At 35.2% G+C, this 22,275-nt stretch overlaps 1 protein-coding gene across 1 annotated transcript; it reads left to right on the top strand.

The window, feature by feature from the left end:
• The first annotated feature begins 496 nt into the window (after positions 1–496).
• Positions 497–7,212, top strand: LOC149949764 (uncharacterized). Its single transcript, XM_090169292.1, has 2 exons — positions 497–583; positions 4,898–7,212. Exon 2 carries the CDS (start codon positions 5,038–5,040, stop codon positions 6,808–6,810), a length of 1,773 nt encoding a protein of 590 aa, XP_090025418.1. The 5' UTR covers positions 497–583; positions 4,898–5,037; the 3' UTR covers positions 6,811–7,212.
• Positions 7,213–22,275: the final 15,063 nt, after the last annotated feature.

Below are 22,275 nucleotides of genomic sequence, written 5' to 3'. Positions count from 1 at the left end.
ACATAACCCCTAAATAAAACTATAAAAAAAAATATTTTATTTTATTTAGTAAGTAGTACTGTTATTTACTACCAGTTTTGTAATTTTTTGTTTAGTTTTTTAACTCTGCTGAGCTTTTAAAGAGTGTAATATGTACTTTGGAAATTAAAACCTTTAATCCATTAAATCTATTTTATATCCATGCGTGGCTCTATGCAAATTGGAAAAACAATTGCCCGGTTTTCCCTAATTGGCAACGATGCTGGATGTCGCAGATCTAATCACTCGCCACGCTACTGGATGTCGCACACCTAGTCAGTCGCCACAATACGAGGTAAATAATGTTCGCGCCACCCTTCATTGTCTTCTAGCATTAATAATAGTTAAATTAACAGCGTAAATGAAATAAGTAGTTTTTAATTATTTTATCGATTGTTGGTGGAAGCAATGTTGATCAATTTTTACTCTTACGTATTCATTGTAAACTTGTATACCGAAGTATATTTTTATCAACAGAAATCGTTCTTAGGAATATATTATCCAGAATTATTTGGGATACGGTAGGACTAGTGGACATGAAATTGCGGATTTTAGTTATTTAAATGTAAGTACAATAACTTACTTTTTGTATCAGAAACGTTTTAGATGGGAATTTTGAAATTTAAGTTTAAAAAAGGGTCCCCCGCGATGTAGAAAAGAATGTCTTAAATTTAATTACGTCCTTAAATCACATTTTACATGTGGCAAAGATATCCCAGATAAACGTTTTTCAAATAATTAATCGCGGTTTCCCAGTATTATTCATACTATTACGCCACCATAACTTTCAGAGGGGGTTTGGGGAGTCGAGGATATCGGAAAGGAGGGAAGATTCAAAAAGTTCCAATAGTAACCTTAAGAATCTGACCCACGCACGAAACTTGAGATAAATTTAAATACTTATTTCCCTAGGTATCGAATTTATTTGTTCGGGATCCTAGGAGTCGTTATTGTCGCAGTGTAGGTAAATGAAATAAATTTACGTTATGCAAAAAATAGAACTCTTGGTTTATTAACATTGGTAATGATCTGAAGATAGTTAATACTTAATGGCGGACTCTTTGGGGTGTACAATGAATATAGCAGGGGTAACTTTGGTTGGGTAACTAATTAAGTAGATTAGCGATGGTTGGCCGAATCTTATTAAAAGTGAACATTGCCCAATTACAATTTGTGATTACTGAAAAAGGTTTCGCTGTTATGGAATCTGATTAAGTTAAATTTATACACAATACACTTAAGAAAAAAAAAACAATAGTTTAAAAGTACTTATCGTTCTTCAAGTAACCGTCCTTAAACCCAGGAACGAACCGCACATAACTCTCTACACCAAGAATTATCACGCACAACCACGAATCCGACGCGAAATTCCCCCAACAATACCGTGCACATTAACCTTCACGTCGAACCGTGTCACCTAATGCTGTATACCACATTCTGATCACATACTTGAAGAAGCGTTTTTTTTTTATTCAAGGAAGAAAGGGCTGATTGAGTCTGAGAAGACCGCGAGCCCGGCGAAACACCATCTGATTAATCAGGGTGAGATATGTGTAACGGCCACGCCAACGGGGGGATACGTGGGGACAGGGGTGGGGACACCCGTGGCGGAAGTATTCCGACCACCCGTTGGGGAATTGGTAGTCGTCCTCACACGACCATACACAAACTCTGCCTCCCGGACGCCTGGGATTACAGGAGTGAGCCACTACTCCCGGCTTGAAGAAACGTTTATAATAAAAACTGAAGAAAAACTGGATAACTGCCTAAAGCTGACTGGGCTTTATACATGTATCCTAGATAATTAGATGACCCTTATCTTATCAGGGTTTGTCAATAACTAAAAAAAACCTACGGGGCTGCCAGAATAGGCAAGAGGAATTAAACAAAACATAATATTATGAGCTGGTCCCTAGATGGCTATACTGAGGGTAGAAACGAGAAAATTAGAAAAAAAAAAACAAGATGATCACTCCCGAAAGTAAACGGGTCGTGATAATACTCAATACTGATCAGCTTATGTGGCCTCCAAATTCCAAATTATGTATATTCCAAATGAACCTTTTTGAAAAATAATTCTGCAAAACAAGATAACTTCTATATACTGCTCTCTGCGGTATGGGATACAATAACTTGGGTGCTTTGTCAGAGGTCCAGCAACCATAGGGTTGGTTGCACACTTGGTTTACTTCAGGCACTTGGTTCGAACGCCATCCCCGACTGCGTTCAGGCTAGCTCTTGTCCTTGCTTCTACATCCCTTTGGAATCCGGCGATGTTTTTTTGCTCGAGCTGTGCGGTTGGTTTTTCTGCGGCAGGGTTTCCGTTGTCTCACCCTTTGCTAAATAAATTGAATTGCTTGATTTTCTCATATCGCTACCGATGCTTAGAGTTTATTTAAGTTTTATATAAGATTTTATTGAACTATGAAGTCCTGTTCCGTTCTGAAATGTAAAAATCGACCCCGGCTATTATTACGAGGCACGGTTGTTTTATTGAAGAGCTTTCTGAAAGAAGAAGAAAAGCATGGGTTCAGGCTCTCCGCCGAGATAGGTTTTCAAATCCGACCAGCGAAATAGGAAATTGGCACCGATTTTGTAGCCGCCATTTTATCCAGGTAATTAAACATTATTATGGTGTATTGGTTTACATAAATAATTAAAACACATGACTTAAGATGTGTAAATTTGCATAGTTCTGGAGTAATTTTTACATTAACTTAACAGTAAAACCTTCAGTTATAGAAGAGGAAACAAACACATGCGGATTGGTCTCGTTCCCTTTACCTTTGATATCAAACTTCAGGAAGTATTTAGGTTTCCAGAATCCAGACCTAACATTCGCAATAGGTTTCTTGAGCGAACTAACAATTTGTAAGAGAAAACAAAAACTGTTATTTATCAATCCTATCTTCAGTAGCTGACGAAAGCGCTTATTTTACGAATGACGATGATGATAATATTGAAAAAGTGATTGTTAATGAAACTACCACTAATGAGAATGAAATCAAGGAAACTATGACTATGTAAAATTAAGCTTCAACAATAACTGATGTAGTGTTTCAATCGGATGCAAACATTCAAACGGATACTTAACCAGTTTCAGAAAAGAAAAATGTGTGTAGCCAAACCACCACTAGGGGGGATATATTGAAAACTTTAATACCAGGGGAACTTATATTTGCTGATAGCGGATTTAATATATCAGAATCCGTTGGGTTTTACTGTGCAGAAGTTGCATTACCCACTTTCACGAGAGGGAAAAAACAATTAAGCCCAAAGGAAATTGATAACAGAAGAAATATTGCGAATGTTCGGATCCATGTTGTGAGGGTAATTGGTCTGATCGGAAACGAATTTTGAATTTTGCAGTCAGTAATTCTGATAGCCTACATTCGTAATGTTAATGAAGGAAAACCAAATAAATTTAATGAAAAAGTAAAAATTTGTTGTGCTTTGGTAAACACTTGCAACTCTGTTGTAGGATTTGATTAATGTGGAAAAGTACAGAAGCTTAAACATTCAGAGTGCCCTACATTTGAGCAGTCCATTGTAACTTATAGTGAAATTCTTCACCAATTATTGCATGTCTCTTTGGTAAAGGTTTGTCCAGGGTTCGGGCAGGTCAATCGACTTTAGAACATATTCTTTGTTGTACGGACTTATGAGTGACAAAATCACTGGTTTTGATTTCGATGAAGCTAGATGGTCTAAATAGTAATTAAATTCTTTTTTTGTAACTTTAGGAACTATTTGTTTTCTAATGAGGTGGGCTACCATCGGCTTCAATAAGTAGCGGAAGTGAAATTTATCGCTCGAGCTCTCTTGAATGGGACTTGTTTTAGATGAGGAACGAGCCATTGATTAAATTTTTCAGTAGACGCCTGACTTTTCAATATTGATACTCCAGCTTCTATCGGGAATAAAATTGCACTTACATAAAAACATGACTTCTAACCAAGCCATACAAGAACAATGAGTAGTTAATATCACCCCACAGTCTCTTATAACGAGCTTCAAATCATTATATTTTTCTAATTTATTGACCAAACTTTTACTAATATTTCCACTTGTTAGAAATAAGTGCGACTCCATGTTTTTGTTTTATAAAATTTCTTCTAATGTTACGGAATTGGTCATATTTAATAGGCTCATTAATTGTACATTAGGCCATTATGCTGCATCAGTCTTAAAGTCATCCAAATCATGCTCATAAAGGTCGAAATCGAAAACTTTAAGAACTCTTTTTCATACACTAGTTTATAAGCATCAAGAAGGGAATTAAATATCCCTTGAAAAACTTTTTTGCAGGTTTAATACTAATTTGAAAGCTAAAATAATCTAAGCATCGGTAGCTCTATGAGAAAATCAAAACTAGACTGAAAATTCGTCTGCCATTAACTACCCCAGCAAGTGCCCGGTAGTCCAGCAGTGGGGTGGTCACGGGGTATGAATTATTGAAAAATGATGTCTACCCATTTTTCGGGAACTATGAATTGTCCTAATTAATGCATCAATAGTTTGCCGGGTTACTAAAATTAAACATTAACGATTTAAAAATCAGCAAAAGGTGTGAAATATAGTCCGATGGACCTATCTAACCACCTGGTAGACGTGTTCGACCTTTTCATATGTTAATCTACCATCCTAGATTAATTAATATAAAATTAATTAGATGGGGTATTACCATAGAACTCTAGCCTGTAACGATTTAAATAGCAAACATTTTAAAATCTTGTATGGAAAATATATATTTTTTGTGTCGAATTTATTAAAATATATATATTTTTACCTAAGCAATGTTTCTATAGCTGTTCCTTGGAAGATCCCAACCTATCAATGCCACTCTTCATGATTAATTTTCAAATATTCGTTCGTTTAGGTGTGGAATTCGAAATGATATTATCCTGGCAAAGCAACCTCTCAACACTTACTAGGCGAATTAGATGGAAAACTGATTGAAGAAATTAAGTGAAAAGCCGACAACAAAGAAACTCCAAGTGTAAACTCGCTTAGCACAAAATGTCAGAACTAAGAACTCGAGAGCGACTACATATAAACGAAAAACGATACAAATGCGATCAGTGCAGTTACTCTTCTGCACAAAAGGGCACCTTCATCTTACACAAAAGAACACACACGGGCGAGAAACCATACAAATGCGATCAGTGTAGTTACTCAGCTGCACGAAAGGGCACCTTCATCTTACACAAAAGAACACACACGGGCGAGAAACCATACAAATGCGATCAGTGTAGTTACTCAGCTGCACGAAAGGGCAACTTGATGTTGCACAAAAAAACACACACGGGCGAGAAACCGTACAAGTGCGATCAGTGTGGTTACTCAGCTGCACATAAGGTCTCAATAACTAAACACAAAAGAACACACACAGGTGAAAAACCATACAAATGCGATCAGTGTAGTTACTCAGCTGCACAAAAGAGCACTTTGCTCTTACACAAAAGAACACACACGGGCGATAAACCCTTCAAGTGCGATCAGTGTAGATATTCAACTGCGCAAAAAGACCATTTAACTATACACAAAAGAACACACACCGGCGAAAAACCATACAAATGCGATCAGTGTAGTTACTCAGCTGCGCAAAAAGTATCTCTAACTATACATAAAACGATACACACAGGCGAGAAACCCTTCAAATGTGGCCAATGTAGTTACGCAAGCAGAACGAAATTTTCACTGACAAGGCACCAAAAAACACACCTGGGCAAGAAGCCATACAAATGCGATAAGTGTAGTTACACAGCTCCACTAAAGAACAACTTGATTTTACACAAAAGAATGCACACGGGCGAAAAACCATACAAATGCGATCAGTGTAGTTACTCAGCTGCACGAAAGGGCAACTTGATGTTGCACAAAAAAACACACACGGGCGAGAAACCGTACAAGTGCGATCAGTGTAGCTATTCAGCTGCGCAAAAATCCCTTCTAAATAAACACAAAAAATCTCATACTGGCGAAGAACCTTACGAATGTGGTCAATGTAGTTACGCAAGCGGATGGAATACGACACTGATCAAGCACCAAAAAACAAACACGGGAGAAAAACCTCACATCTGTGATCTGTGCAACAACAAATCGGCACTGAAAGGAAATTTGAAAAGACAAAAAGCAACTGCAAATAGTGAGCGACAGTATACAAGTGATAAGTGTAACTACAGTTTCAAATTGAAACCCTTTTTGAAAGGTCACGGGCATTGGAAACCTTACCTTTGTTCGAAGCGCGACTACTTGGGTAAACGTAACGCAAAGTTAATTGTCTCACGTAATATACTACGTCATATTTCGAATAAGGCGCAGAAGTCGAACAAGACCCTAACTAAGAAAGCGTGTGTCAAAAATCACGGTCGAAAGCAAAGTAGAACCGATCAAAAAGCAGGCAGCAACCTCACCCAAGCGCCAAAAACAAAGATTTATAGCGCTCGGGGTACTGAAATGAGAGTCAAGTCCTGTTCAGTTCGACTACGTCGACTGACGATTGATGCTTTCATCGAAAAACGGGACACCGGGTACGTAATTAATCAAGAAACTAACCCCGACACAATTGAGTACGCGCAGTTTAATAGTACGGCAGTATTCGGTACTGAATTCTTTAAATTCGATCTCACTGGAATCAAAAAAGAACCCGAGGATGGCGTAGACCCGTTTTCCTTTCCTTCAATCGTAAAACAAGAATCTTTGGAATGTGGCGATGTGAGCGTGGGAAACGAGGTGGTCTCAAAGCATCATGGCGACTTCATTAAGATTAAATTCGAAGCCGAATACTAGAATAACTTATAAGTTCCTTTTGAACCAAAGAAGCGGATAAAGCTTATTGAAATGTTATGAGCGAACTTATTAAACTTGGCCTCTTCGCTGGATCCTGGTTTATAGCACCAGCTATCCGTGTAACTGGGTTATTCCATATGGATTTGCAGAGTTTAAGGTTAAATTACTAAAATATGAATGTTAAGAAATATTTTACGAGAGATTTTCAAGATAATTCAGTTTATTTTCCCTGTCCAGAATTTTTCTCTTCAAAATCTTGCCAAAAATTCCCGAGTAATATTGTAACTTAAAATCTGCAAATCGAAAATTTTTCAGCGTTGAAACAATTAAGTGCGCAAAAGTTTTTGAGGATCCTCCGACGCATATTGGCGTGACATTGATGATTTTCTCATTCCTGACATAAACACAGAAGGCCTCTCAGTTACGTACTGACTATCTTGATTTGCATTTGAGATCATTTTTCAAAATGTTTCTTTTTCTTATTTGTGTCTATTTAATCTGTTCTTTGGATCCGAAACCATAAGTGTTTTGGTATATCATTTCATTGTATTTTTTCCTTAATTTGTACATTTAATTGCATTAACTTTTAAGGAATTTTCATTGTATTTCTACCAAAACAATTTCTTTGTGTTTGATGCTATAGACATTTGGTATTGTTTAATTGCTAAACCTACAATCTTCATCGTTAGTACTGTACTAATTTTTTCTGTATATTGTGTTAGGGTAAAAGGCTTTTGGTTTGGTAGAAAAATTTACATATTTTTTTGGTAATATATAATTCTTATTCTTACATAATACGTCGATTATTTATGGTTTATGTACTTTAATATTTGGTTGTACAATATACTGTATTTATAACTTTGCAGTGTTTTAATTTCATAGTAATTCTCAATTCTTCGCTGAGTATATCGCAAAATTTAGAAGTTATTTTTATTTTCAAAAAACTTATTTTTACATCGAATATGTAGAGATTTGTTTGTAGTAGTTTCGTGTACAGTGTAGCCGACGCCGAGTCTTACATAACTCTGTAACGAGTTGGTCTAGACAATCACATAAACTAATACAATGCATCTTAGGTCAAGCCTCTAAGACTAGTTGAATTATTGATAAGACACGAATCATTTAGAGTCACCGTCACTCCAATGGCATCGATATCTATCATATAATGTACCAGTACAAACACCACATTGAAGGTTAATTTTTTTGTTAATGATCATAATTATTGTTATTACGTAACTTATGGTGCGTGTGATGATAAATACCGGGTCATCATTCCAAAATAAGAGTAGTGTGGATGTTTAGGTGCAAACTGATTGTTAACTGCGAGAAACGCCTCAACTGAAGAAGATTGGCAACCACATGAAATTTGTGTCCTATCTTTAGGTAGTCTTAAAGCTATGTTTTCTAAAGCAGTATGTACACGAATTATTTCTAAGACAATCAAAAAGGGAAATAATGAAACAAACCTAGATTTGGCCATCTTTGGCGACGATCACTTGTTCGCTAGCTTCAAATGGACCAATGTGACCGTCATGTATTTTTATAACATGGTTCAGTAAGGATTCTCATTCCGTTGCCATCAACTGGCCATTATTGTCACAAGTTGCAGCGAGCCAGTGCTAATGATTCTGAATACTTTTGCGTCTGGCCAACCACATTTCCATAAATTTTTTCTTCCCCACACTGATGCAATTTTAGATTTACAAGTTTTTCCGGCATAAAAATTTCGTATATCAACGATATATATTTTTTCATTTTACTATGTGCCAACTATCAAACATGTCGTTTACTTTGGGATAGTTTTTATTTTCAGAAACGCTCTGGTTGAAATATGCCTGTCTGTTGCTATTGTCGCAATTTGAAATCCTCGGTCCAATGGATATTATATACCTCGTTCCAGCCCCTCTATCTCCATAGCCAAAGTTAGAAATTTGATGCACTTCATACTTTTGATAGTATATACCTGAATTAAAACAGGCGAATAATTTACTTTATTCTGCTTTCTAATAAGCAATAAATTAAATATTTAGCACTATGGCCAGTACTTAGTAAATAATAATAAATACTGTTTATTTTAAAGTTTAAAAAATAAAGAAAAGCGAAGAAACTACCATTTTACAAACCTGTCAAATCTTCCATCACTTCGAAGTTTTATAATTGTTCCTGGTATTGAGATCATCAAGGCTTGTTGTTCAGAGTTCCTAGCCTTCAATGTACACTATTTGTAAAGATGCATTAATTTAATTGGAAGTAAAAACCAAATTATACTTTTTTTTTTCAAATCACTCGTGAGGAGCGCTCTTTGCATTCGATACTAAGCACTTAGGTCAAACATCTGAATTCCTATATCAGGTTAACTATTCCATATCAATTTACGGTTATTCGGGCACTCACAACTTGTCAGTATGAACAGTGTACATTGACCATTTATAGTCCAGGAGACAGATAGCCTTTTTTGACGTAACCATCGGATTCGGTCCGGCAAAGGTTTTTGAATGATTCTGGTATTTTCGAGGGCGCTGATCACGAATCTGCCGGGTGCCAGAGCGAGAAAGTTAGGCATTTTAAGTTATGACGACATCAATATGACCGCCGGTACCATAACACTAAACGGGATTAACCCGCAAAACGACTTTTCCGAATATTACGTTTAAGGTGTCATTTTGGTAGATATTGGACTTTTTCATATCACAGTTTTAATGAATCGCCCATATCTACAACCAGGGGGCAGTGTGATATTTTTTAAGCCCTTAATGTTGATTCTTGCAAAGAATGTAGGCTTGTAATATCTCATTTAAAAGCATTTCGATGCGGTTAAGTTAATATTGGCCACTAGGGGGGCGTTGTGATAATTTTTTAGCTCTTAACGGTGATTCCTACAAACGATACTTAGGCTTGTAATATCTTATTTATATATATCTCAATTAGGACTCTAGGAGGCACTGTAATATGTTGAAATTCCATATATATATACAAAATAATTGTTTGTTTTTTTTTGGTGGGAAGAGTATAAATGTTTTAACCTTTAGGTACCCCACATTTTTACGAATAACAAACTCGCAACGTAAAACGCCGATGTTTCATACCCGAGATAAATATATTGTTGACACGCTTCTGTTACTTTCTGGTGTAGAATATAAATTTGATCTTGGGTCAAAGGGCGTTCCCCTTTTCCGACCTTTATTTAACCCAGGATTTTAGTTGAAAATCAGTCATTGTACTGAAATGGCCGAATCTACTGTAGATAAATGCTTTTGAATGTAAAAAGACAGGAAAGTTAATCGTAGCCGAAGCAAAGCGGGGATTAATAAAATAATTCGGTCAAGTATTACTAGAAAGGATAACTACCTCGTTTGCAAGCAAAGTTAAGTGAAAACGAAACTTTTGCCATATTGTATCACAAATCATGTGTTTCAATGTACAACTCCAAAGATCATATCCAAAGACATCAAGTTTGCTAGCATTTCATTTCAAGGACAATTGTTAAATTTGCGGTGAGATGTGTGAACTTATGGATCCGAAACATCCAAGTAGATGGAGACCTACTAGCCAGTGTCGAACAATTGAAATTAAAAATTCTATATTAAAAGTTTGCGAAATGCAAACCGATGATCTTTCAGTTCTCGTTCGGAATCGAGTTTTAGGAGAGGTATATAAAACAAGTAGAGGCCTAGTTTAATCTCAGGGTTTGTTCCGCTGTACCCTTCGCAAGCTATGCGTTTTAAGGAAGAAAATACGTAGCGCCACCAACGGCCATCCTTAAAACTTAAGTCCCCTTATGTTGGACTCCACGACGTCCTTCAAGAATTGAAACAAAGGAAGAACGTCGATATTTTGGGACAAACTAAACCTCTAATTTTCAAGATTAAATAAAATTTTCAATCGTAAGAATGCAGGGTGTTTTTATTTGCTCGAAAAAGAGATTTTTTTCAAAAACTATGTTTTCTAGAAAGTTGAAATTTGTACTGTACATTATACGTGCCGAGGGACACTTTCTACCAAAATTGCATCTAAATCGAAAAACATTTTCACGTTTTTTGAAAATTTAAATTTTAACCGCTAGGTGCTATAAGAAAATACTCAACAAGAAAATTGTAGAGCGTCACCGAAAACGTACAAATAGCGTTGGCGCAAAAAAAATAGACGTCTTTTTCACTGACAAAATACGACTTGAAAAAGTGACAAGTTGGCCAAGCTAAAATAACTTTTTTTGAATTCCATTGGGAGAGTAGTGTAACTTTATGAAAGTCAGAAATTTGTTAATCTGGTGTTTAATGCAATAAACACCGCTGAAGAATCAAGGAGACAATGGCGAAGAAGGTATTACACGATTTAATTTCGTAGGATGAAACATGCGAATTTTTTGAAAAAACAAAGAGGCATTTTATTTATCTACTTACAAACAAAATTTATAAGTACGTTTCGAAAATACCACCTTCGGCTGCGATGCAGGCTTGGGCGGGAAGAATAATATTGTCGAAGGTGGCTTGAATCATTTCCGGGGTTACTTCCCGGCATAGAAGACCATCCATAACTTCTGTAAGGCGAGCTGTAAATGACTTTCACCAGTATGGTAACGTACAACCTCGATTTCGGTTTGAGAACTGGTTTCATTTTACATTTACATAGTTTGGTTGCCGAATTTATCCGAAATAATTCAAATGTAGAGGATAACTGCCAATTGTTTTTCTGTTTATTAAACGGGAAGAGAGTGTTAATTTTAATTTAACGTCTACTTTATTGACCTGCACGGAGTTTTAGCCCTTAATAGATGTGAATGTAAGGCGGAAGTTTTTAGACATCGTGGGTGATTGGAGTTTGCATGCGGAGGTGAAGAGACTGAAAACGGTTTTCTAATTACAATCTTTTACCCCGCCTGTTTTCAAGGACCAGTGCCCGGGACGATTTGAACGACAACGGAAAGTGGAGTAAGCCCCCAAGTTTCTAACCCTCTCTGAAGTACCTGGATCTAATTCTGATTTCCTGTCATTAGCGCGGGACATTCAAATGCTCTGACCACAATTTTTAACATTAAATATTTAGATTACTCACAATCATTTATGGGATCTTGTTACCTTTTCATTCCGGTTCGCAATGTCCTTTTTTTTCGGTCTTGTTCCTCGGTTTTGTTTAACGGATATGGGGCGGAGTTCAAATAAAAATAATTGGTGACTTCACTTTTTCCAGTGGTCATTGGCTGGTTGGTTTCACGTGATGGCGGGGGTTTCAGAGGTCTTTCCATTACTTTTGTTTTTGAAGAAACATCCGGGGTTGAAATTCGGCCCTTGACAACGGATATAAGCGGGGGTATCGGTTCTATCTTGGAGTAGGCCAACCTCGCTTCTCTGGTCTCTTTAGGGTTACCTGGAAGCCGAACGGAGAATAGCCACTCGAAAATATCTCCATGGAAACACGGTCCGCTGAGGGTATTAAGTAGTTAAAGTAGACCTTGCCCGGGCGCACCTCGTGATTGTTGAAGGTCTTTTATGCGTCCGCGCCAGCAAGTCCACGAAGAGGAAACCCTTTAATTAGTACCACCTTGGCGACGGATTAAATATTAGCCTTGTGGAAGGCGGGGATTTAGTTTATAATTTATCTGACCTATACTCTTTAAATGATCGATTTAATTTTATATTTAAGGGCGAGGGTAGATCATTTGCTATGATCCGTATAAATTTCACTTAATTCCAACAGATCGTTCCGAAGTTATTTAATTTTAAGTTTATTGTTAATTGTAAATTAATTTAGTCAATTTGGGATAATTTTTATTGGTTGGGGGTGACGATTTCCGTTCTTTTGATGTATCGAGCGTATTGATTACTTAACCATTACTATAAAAAGGGGGATTTTAACATAAATATTGTAACAAGATGGTCAAAACCAGTAATTTTCTAGAAGGCGGGGATTTTTATATATAAGAGAATCATGTGGCGTAAGTCATGAGCGTATTTAAATAACACTAGCAACAAAAGTAAATAAAAAAATAAGTATACGGGGGAAAATGAACCTGAAGGGTTACAGTTTCTAGGATTTTAGCTTTTAAGCGGCAAAGAAAATTACTTGTTATTCTTAGAAAAATATCTGTATAACAACAAAAAGTTTAGAACTATATGTTTCCTATTAATATTTACATATCTCTTCAAATTAAAAGATTCATACTACATTTTTTTAAATAATTTAATTTTATACGTCAAATTTAAAAATGTTTCCTTTTAAACCAATGATGACTAACAGACTAAGGTTTTAAATTATAAATTTATTAACCAAGAAAAAGAATGTTTTCATCCCACCAGAATTGAATAATATCACAGTCTGTGTATTTTAACATTCTGTACAGATTTAATAAAATAGCCATGGTCTTTAAAGGGATCCCTCACTCACAACAGGGGAAGGCATAGGGGTCACAAAAAAAACTGCTTTTGAAGCACACTGCAAGTAATTTTCTTTATGTAATATTTAACCAATTTTTTTTTACAAACTGGTTATTTTAAGGCAATATTGGTAAGGCAGATAATTATTATGAAACAGCAATTTGCTTTTACTTTGTAACAGGAAAAGTAAATTATATTTTTATAACCAAAGAAGAACCAATTTTTAGATTGTACTAAAATGTTTTGTTGTTGCATAAATTGTTATAATTTAGTTTTATAAATTCATCTTCTGCCATTCAAGAATCGTTTGATGGTTATTTTAAGTTTCTTATTCCTGGAGGAAGTATTATTTCATTTCGGAATTTATGGAAAAGAAGGTTTTTCTTGACTGCATCTATTTCTCACATGAAATCCTGGATGGAAGGAAATTCTAGCACTTTTTAGTAATTTTTAATTAAGTTAAGAAATAAAGAAAGCCAGCAAAGAAATTTGGGCAAATCTAACAGGTCTATTTTTTTCTTTAGAAATGTTTTTTTTTTAATTAAACTTTCTAAAGCTTAAAAACATCTCTATTCGTAACATTTCTGGAAAAAGTGTTTTCTCATCTTGAAACATATTTCCAGTACCATGCTTTTGTGGCACTTAGCTCTAGTGTTTAAAGAAGTTTCATTATGATAGCGGATCATAAATTACCACTGGAGAGTATGACTTTCGGGTCTTATCTGTACTATTGTATTGAAGTAAATTTTGAATAAAATTTGTAAATATATACATTTAGGGAAAATTTTGGAGTCAAAAAATGAGGGCCTTAGGCCCACACTTAGGACAAAAATCGAAAGTTGATTTTAATCTTAATGTCTTAACAGCCCAGAGCCAAACCTTCCAAATTTCAAAATGAATAGCGTTGTCGATCAATATGTTGAATACCGGGTATTATTCAATGAAAACCTATTTGTCAATGTTTACGAGTTATTTTTTTTAGTTCTGTTTCAAGCCTCTTATTATGAAGGCTTTAGCTATATGTATGTGGCTTGCAATTTTGGCCACTTTTTAAAAATCGATTGATATGTGTGAAATATTTGTTGTGTACGCTGTTGTTTTGCATCTCTTACTCCTGTTTGGAGGCTATTGAATTGACCTAGTAATAACCATTTCCCTAAAGCTAGAAGATACATAGATTTTCGAACTAGGGGCTTCATTTCTTTACACTGATTTCTACATACAGGACAGCTGCTTCTAATTGCCAGACACTAACTTATAACATAAAACACATCAGTGAAAAAGTTTCTTCGGAAAAAGTTTTAATTAACTTTAAGTCTAGTGTATTTTAATGAAAACGTTTTAATTAACTTTGAGTCTAGTATTTTAATGAAAACGTTTTAATTAACTTTGAGTCTAGTGTATTTTAATGATTAAGGATCGTTTTGAAATTGTTTTCAAAATTATCTTCAAGTTAGCAAACAAAATTTTGAAATTCTTAATAGAAAATTTGAAATGCTGGTTATATCATAAATAGCGAGTCCGATTTCTGGGTCTATAAACGATGGTGATAGAAGTCAAAGTTAGACATCTGATAAATTAATTAGCATAATTATAAGTGTCCTGATAGTCCCTGTTAATTTCAATACGTTTTCGAAATTATGTGTTTTGGGTACACTTTATACATGCAAAATAAAATAAACAAATTGGTCTAGATTGAGAAGTTACCGAAATTGCAAGCCAACAGCCTTATTATTTCATTTTTATAAATTGAAGTTGTTTAACCTTTACCCTGCCTTTACATTATCAGATTATTAGAAAAAACCTAAAAATTAAATGTCAAGCCTTGTGGTACTTATATTTATTATATCGTTAATTCATTTAAGCATTTTTTGTAGATTTCAATGCAGATAAAATTGAAGATTTTTAAGAAATATTTTATTTTAGTAACAAATGTTATTTTATTATTTCAGCCAAGCATTAGTTCTGTGTAAGTAGTTGATGGTATCTGCGCCTCACATGTAGGATGGCAGTGTGTGCAGCGACAATCCAAGTTAAAACTAGGGATCCTTAAACGAATATGTAACGATAACAATACTGTTTAAAGACCAAAAAAAGTCGAAACCGAGGAAGCACTCAAATTGAATAAACAATCCTCAAATGAGTCCCCCAGAGGGGACTTGTTCAAAACCGAGGCCTCTCAGGACGGTGATGGCGATGCGCTGCATGTAGAACGCGACGGAACGAGATTCGCCAGTTACCTCCAGAATACGGCAACCGATAGAGTGAACTAATGTCAGGCGCTCACTGTTCTTCCTAACGTCTCCGTCCTACCTTTCACAAGCCTTTGCTTTGTAACGGAGACAATGCCTTGTGGAAGGAAGGATGGATACGAAACGGAGAGCCAGTGGGCGCCTAGCCTTAGGCCAAACCATCCCGACCGAAAGAGCCTAGAGTTACAATGGCCACAGTGGTTAAGAGAAAACGATATTCTTCTTTAGTTAAGCCTGGGTAGTGGCCCAGAGAGGAGCTGATGAAGAAGAGACCATAGGATGGAGCAAGAGGTTTGATGAAGTAAAATCCCACACACCAGGAACGTGCCACCGAACCAAGGGACCAAAGACATGCCGTCGGGGCGCCTACCATCATCTAGCTATATAACAGGGGCTTCGGGGATAGACGGGACACCAGAAGAGACGAGAGAGCGTTTCAGAAAGTCGTTAACAGAACCATGCTGTGAATGTCGACCCGAGCTTCTTTTACAAGTCCAACCGTGAGTGCCGAAGGAATCCACTGGAGTTCTGCCGTTGTACGTGTGGGGGCCCATGGACCGTAGGATGGCGGCAGTACAGCGCTGAACCATCTACCCGATTCCTTAGAGCTAACCCACACGCGTTGATGAATCCAGAGACCGGATCAAGTCTTAATAGACCATAGCGCCAAGGAGGGTATCACGAACTAAATCGGCCACGCTGGAGACCGACGACAGAAAAGTGAGCTTAGAAGCCCTTTTCTATGGGAAGTGACGACCAGTTTCGTCGGGGAACTGTGAAGAAAGTAGGAAAGTTTCGGAATAGCTATGGAATGTTTTTAAGATTAAAAAGCCGGGATGTACTGGATGTTTCCGATCATCGTTTGTAAAGCCTTCGTTTTCGGAGATACGTACATGGAGTTAGCTTCGTCCAAAAGAAGAGCACGTAAGAGGACGAAATGGGAGCGAGCTGGAAACCTAATTATAGGCGCTGCCGTGTCGAACCTGGACTTGAAGTGTTGGTCGTCCGAAGCTGACGGGGTTAAGAACTAACACCTCACATTTCGCTGGGTTCAGCTCAACGCCATACTCCGAGGATAGCACCGTTTCATCATACACAAGATTAGAAGATAACTTGTAACATAAGTGCACGAACAAATAGAGATCGGGAAGACCCTTGCGCATGTATTCGAGGAGACGGTTTCGGCGAATCAGGTTTAAAGCGTGTAAAAAATTGGCTTTCAACAAAACCATAAGAGCTTGATGATTGTGGTTGACATATCAGTGAGCAGCGTGGGCCTGAGCATCGGCCTCACCACGAGTACCGACGCCCAAATGCGTGGGACGTTAGAGAGGACCGAGAGTTGGCGAAATATGCGAGAGAGCCAACTTAGCGGCCAGGCAGCAAATGGTATCCCCTACAGAAAAGGGACGAATGCCAATATCTTCATTTTTGAACAGGGCAGATTTCCAAAGGAACGAGGCCACCGAGCATAAGTTTACTCAGATTTGTAATAAATTTCAAGAACCAATCGCCGGAAACCCTGAAACTAGGGTCAGTGAGATCCTTGAGATCTTGGGGATGATGATCAAATGAGACAATAAGGGCTGATCAGCTCCTGACTCGAATGAGTAATCAGAATGGCCAGACTCTGATGGATGTTTACTGCAGAGATGCGAGGGTAGCGGCGTCGTTACGCGCGAAAGAGTAATCGGAACATACAATACGAATATCAATGTCAGAAAGTTTTGCTTCAACGATAGTCCGTTGTTCTGAGCTAAAGGCTTTGACTTAGAAGGTATAGGTCTCTTAATAACGAAGAAGGCTCTATAATTGGTGAAAACTGGGAAATATTGCTCATTTAGTACAGTCTTGGTACTTTGTAATAAAAAGTTCGTTTTCAACCAATTCTTATTTCTGTGACATACCTATTGACCATTCATTTTCAAGACGCGGTTTTCTTTTTTAATTGCTCGTAGGAGCTATTTAGCTTTCTCGGTTAAGTGTCAAATAGCTTGGTTCCTTTGGTGACTATTTATCATCGAAAATGATAAAGCAGCGCTTTTCGGTGGTAAATACATAAGATCGCTGTTTAAAACCCGACATTTTTTAGCCCTGACTTTCGACTATTTTAGCGCACGAAAAATTAAAAATAAAAATAAATTGAAAAGCCCTTTTACATAATAGGACTTATAACACAATTTTTCCAAGGGACTCTTAGGAACAATATCCACTACTTGGTGGTAAACTTCGACTACCTTTGGCGAAACAAATGACCACGGAATAAATTGAAAATAACACATGTTTTGAAGATATTTTCGCAAATTAAATAAATAACTTTAAGTTTATATAAAAATTTATTAATTTTTAGTCGTGTTCAAAAATTCTGCCCCGGGTAACATAAAATGAAAAGCAGTATTAGTTTGCAGTACCGTAATGTTAAATGATGTTGCTTAATTTCTGAAAATAGTTTAGTCTTTTCACCAAAGTCTACTTTCCACAAATTTTAGTTTTTGATTTGAAATTGTTTGAAAAATATAATCAAAGATTTATATAAAAGCGCATAGACCATGAGAGGCAATTAATCTTTGAGTTCATCCGTAGCTACGGTATACTTCCCAATTATGTGCTAATCCTCACTCACGTAGAGTTCTTGAGTTGGTCATCAGCAACGGTACATTACTATGGAAAATGTATGATTTCATTTTTCTTATTAGCTTTTTAACTATGTAACGTTAAAAGGAACCACCTATGGACTGCATTGCAAAGGATGAAAAAATTAATTTAGTTTTTCACTCGAAGATCTATCTGCTCCAAGTTTCACGTCTTTTTGTTTGCTCGAAGACCTATCGGTACGAGCTATTTGTAAGTTTTTAAATCTCTTCAAATTTGTTTAGGGTTTAGCTTTTTTATCACTTTTCTTAATGAACTAATCTACTTATTCGCTAATTTTTTTAACTATGGCCTTGTTTAAAAATTTACGATAACACCGTACGAATAATTTTTCCCCCTCGTCAGAACCAGCCACATCAACGTTTGCTCCTAGTCATACAAGATTTTCAATTATTTGGTTTTGGTCCTGAGAAAACAAATGCCTTTAAAATAAATAGCGTTATTCGAACACTAGTTAATACTATTTTAAACATTTTCAATATTCTTTAATTTTAAAATTCTAAATAAATTTTGGTTTTTATTTAATAAATTACATAAAATAGAAACATTTTTTAACCTCAACGGATTTATTAGAAAGTTATTATAATTTCATTTATTATGAAATAATGATATAGTAATTCATCCCTGTGTAGCAGAATCTAAACCTAAACGGCAATGATCAAAGCTTAACGAAAATATTTTAAAGTAAACGATTATGTTCCAAAAATTCTTCTTCACTCAAATCCACGGGGTACGGTATATCATGATACCTTTCTCGTGGTGCAACTGGTTTTCATATCGTTTTATCGGATTTGCTCCACAAAGAGCGAGAATAGAAACGGTATATAAATCATAACCTACTCTAAGAACAAAGCTAGAAGGACACATTTGAGCGATATCAGTAAACTGTGGAAGCAGTGCGTTAAAAAACTATAAATATAAAGAATTAATATTACCAGTTGTGTGTTTAAACACTACTGTTGTAATGCCGTGTATCCTGCTTTACGTAAAATGTCAATATCCTGGCCTTATCGTATTGTGTTTCTCGTACTTCTTGATCCTTACATTTTGGCTCGCTTACGAAGGCGGGACATACACATTTGGGAATAAAGAAGGCTACGTTACGAAACATAATGTAGATATGTCACTTACGAACACACAAAACATTTTCAGTTGCTATAAATCTAAAATAAAATCATGGATATCATATTTTTACCGACAAAAACGCATCATGTACAAATACAGGAAAGCTATTAAACAGGAAACTAAAAGATCTTAGAAATATAATATGTTACCTAAAGGATACGTCGCTTATGTGTGGCTTTTTAAATCTCGTGCCGATGGAAAATTCGACGGTGATTGTCTCAACATGGTGATTCTTTACGTAACTTTAAAAACCACACGGGCCTACTAAAGTCGCACACTATCATTTTCAATCTTAACGTGCCGATTAAATTTAATTTAAAATTAAACTTAAAAGATTATATGTTATTTTAAAATCATAACCCTTAAAATGGATTTAATTTTACAAATTTTGGTATCTATACGAATTTCAGTTTTAACACACAATCCCAAATGGGAATATGTGTATACTATTGTCACCTGGTACGTATCATCAACCGTTTAGAGTGAGATGGTAAATGATACGTCAATCGACAATATAAAACCAACGTTGCCCCAATTAAACTAAACTAAGAAGTGGTTCATTTGCCTCTTTTAGTGCTTTTGGCGATTTTCAAATTTAAATTGACATACGGTTTTCCAACTAACGAGGAGTGTACCCGAGGTGTAAATCACCGATTTTGATGAAACTTGAGGGGTATGTAGACCTTGGGGTAACATGAATTTTCACCAAGGGAAAAGTTACGCTGGGCATCCGTTTTGCTATGGCAAGCGAAAATGTTTTTGACAACTTAAAATGAAAAAATCTACATTTAAAAAAGCATGGGATTTTCTCGGTTTCACAGGGTGGTACCATGTGAAAATTTTTGAAAACTCAAAAAAAAATAAAAAATTTAAATTTCAACTAAAATGCTAAATTTGAACAATTTTGGGTGAAATTCACCAAGTTTGGGTAAACTTAAACCAAATTTGGGGAAAATTGAGAAAAGTTCATTGAATTTGATAAATAAAGGAATATTTGCCAATTTTACCTAAATAGGGTATTGTCAAATAATTTTTTTTTAAATCGACAAAAATTGGCTAAATTGACCAAAATTGGGTACAAAGACCAAAATTGGGTAAAATGACCTAAAATGTTTAAAATTGGATAAAATCGGGTTTAACCAACTAATATCGTCTAAAATGAGTTAAAATGATAAAATTGGGGTAAAATAATCAAAATTCGTCCAAATGACAAAAATTGAGAAAAATTGTGTTAAAACAACTAATATCGGCTATAATTGGATAAAATAATAAATTTTTGGGTAAAAAACTAAATTTGGCTATAATGACCTAAAATGTTTAAAATTGGATTAAATTGTGTTAAACAACTAATATCGTCTAAAATGGGGTAAAATTATAAAGTTTTGGGGAGTAATTTGAGAAAATTGAGTAAAACAAATAAAAATTAATAAAATTGAATAAAATTGTGTTAATCCAACTAAATACTTTTTAACTAGCGATAAATCTTTTTAATAGATACTTTGCTGACATCTATCTGGTCAATGGAAAATAATATTCAAAATACTTAAAGTATTAAGTGTTATTAAAATTTTAATTGTTAAATTATATTAATGGTGTGTACTTGAACCAATTATGGTATTTGAAATAGCTTAATTTATGAAAAAGGGAAACACATTACTTTATGCATAGAAAGCGTAGCTATTTATATAGTATATTAATTAACTATTAATTCGATTACTTAATTTACGTAATAAAGAAAAAGTAAACATTATTTACATAGATTTATAAGCTCAAAAAAGATTCGAGTACCTTTAAAGCACACAAATACATAAATGTAATATTTATATGCATAATCTTTTAGGTATTTATATTATTAATAAACACCAAAATACAAAAGCTGCTACATTAAATTATTATTTATTTGTACTTTAAATAATACCAGCATTTGCAATTATATAATATAAAAAACCACAGATTAAAATCAAAAATACATCAAGGTATTCGAATCAGGTTATAAATTTTAATTACTTGCATGGTGTTTTTTATATTTTTTCTTAATTAGAGAGATGTTTAAAAGCCAACCTCAACTCTTTAAAAAAGAAAGAGTTTTTTTTAAAATGACATTTTTTGACTAGCGATTAATCTTTTTTAATTGATGCTTTGGCAACATCTATAGCTGGCAATAGAAAATAGAATGCACCATGCTAAGTTATATTTATTAGTTATTAGATGGTCAATTATTATAAAATAAAAAAAAAACATATTTTCCTTAAAAATATGGGTATTTATTTCATTATATACCAACAACTTTGTTAGACGAAAGAAAACAACTTGTGAGACTATCTGATAAACTAATAGCGGACCCTTTTGGGATTTAACCATAAAAACCCTACTAAAAGTATTAATAACGGTTTTGATATACGTCATATACACTGTCAAGGGTATTCGTATTCTTGTCTGTGGGATGTAGACAGTCACTGACAGTGCAACCAAAAATTGACGCATCTATAGATACTGTGTACTCATCGTACTCATGTGTACTTATCATAATCATGTGTACTCATTGTAATCATCTGTACTCATTGCGTAATCATGTGTACTCATCTGTACTCATTAATGATTACGTAATCGGTGTACAGGTAAATTCTTACTGGTAAGTCCCTCGTTCCAAAATGGCTGCCTGGAATTCTACTGTGTAAATTGTATTTTCTCTAAAAAATTATTTAAAATGATTTGGCTTAAAAAAGTCTTTTTTATCTTTACAAACATACGATCATTTCAAATTAGATAGGTTTATCTTTCTTTTTCATGCGAAGTAAACCTTTTTGGGTAGTACCAACTTGTTTTTTTCATGACGACGTATTGTTTCAATGAAAAATTGTCCGTTTTTGACCAAACGAATATCATAAAAGGTTTTCGAGTACGCTCTACAACTTGTTGGTTGAAAATTTTCGTCTACCATGCACCTATCGTCCAAAAAATAAAAATTTCAAAACGGTGAAAAATTTGTCGATTTTTCTGAAAATTCCAAAAGAAAAGGGTCCCCCCGAGAGAGTTTATCCTGATAATTTCACATTTCTAGCAAC

This window comes from Leiobunum rupestre, chromosome 3 (genome assembly GCF_980474605.1).
Source record: "Leiobunum rupestre chromosome 3, qqLeiRupe1.1.hap1, whole genome shotgun sequence".
NCBI classification, from domain to species: Eukaryota; Metazoa; Arthropoda; class Arachnida; order Opiliones; family Sclerosomatidae; genus Leiobunum; species Leiobunum rupestre.
The sequence above is the reverse complement of the archived record's forward strand: the minus strand, read 5'-3'. Positions and strand labels throughout refer to the sequence as shown.

Bases quoted from the DNA above. Each gene is read 5' to 3' on its own strand.
- LOC149949764 (XM_090169292.1), top strand. From the start codon at position 5,038: ATGTCAGAACTAAGAACTCGAGAGCGACTACATATAAACGAAAAACGA.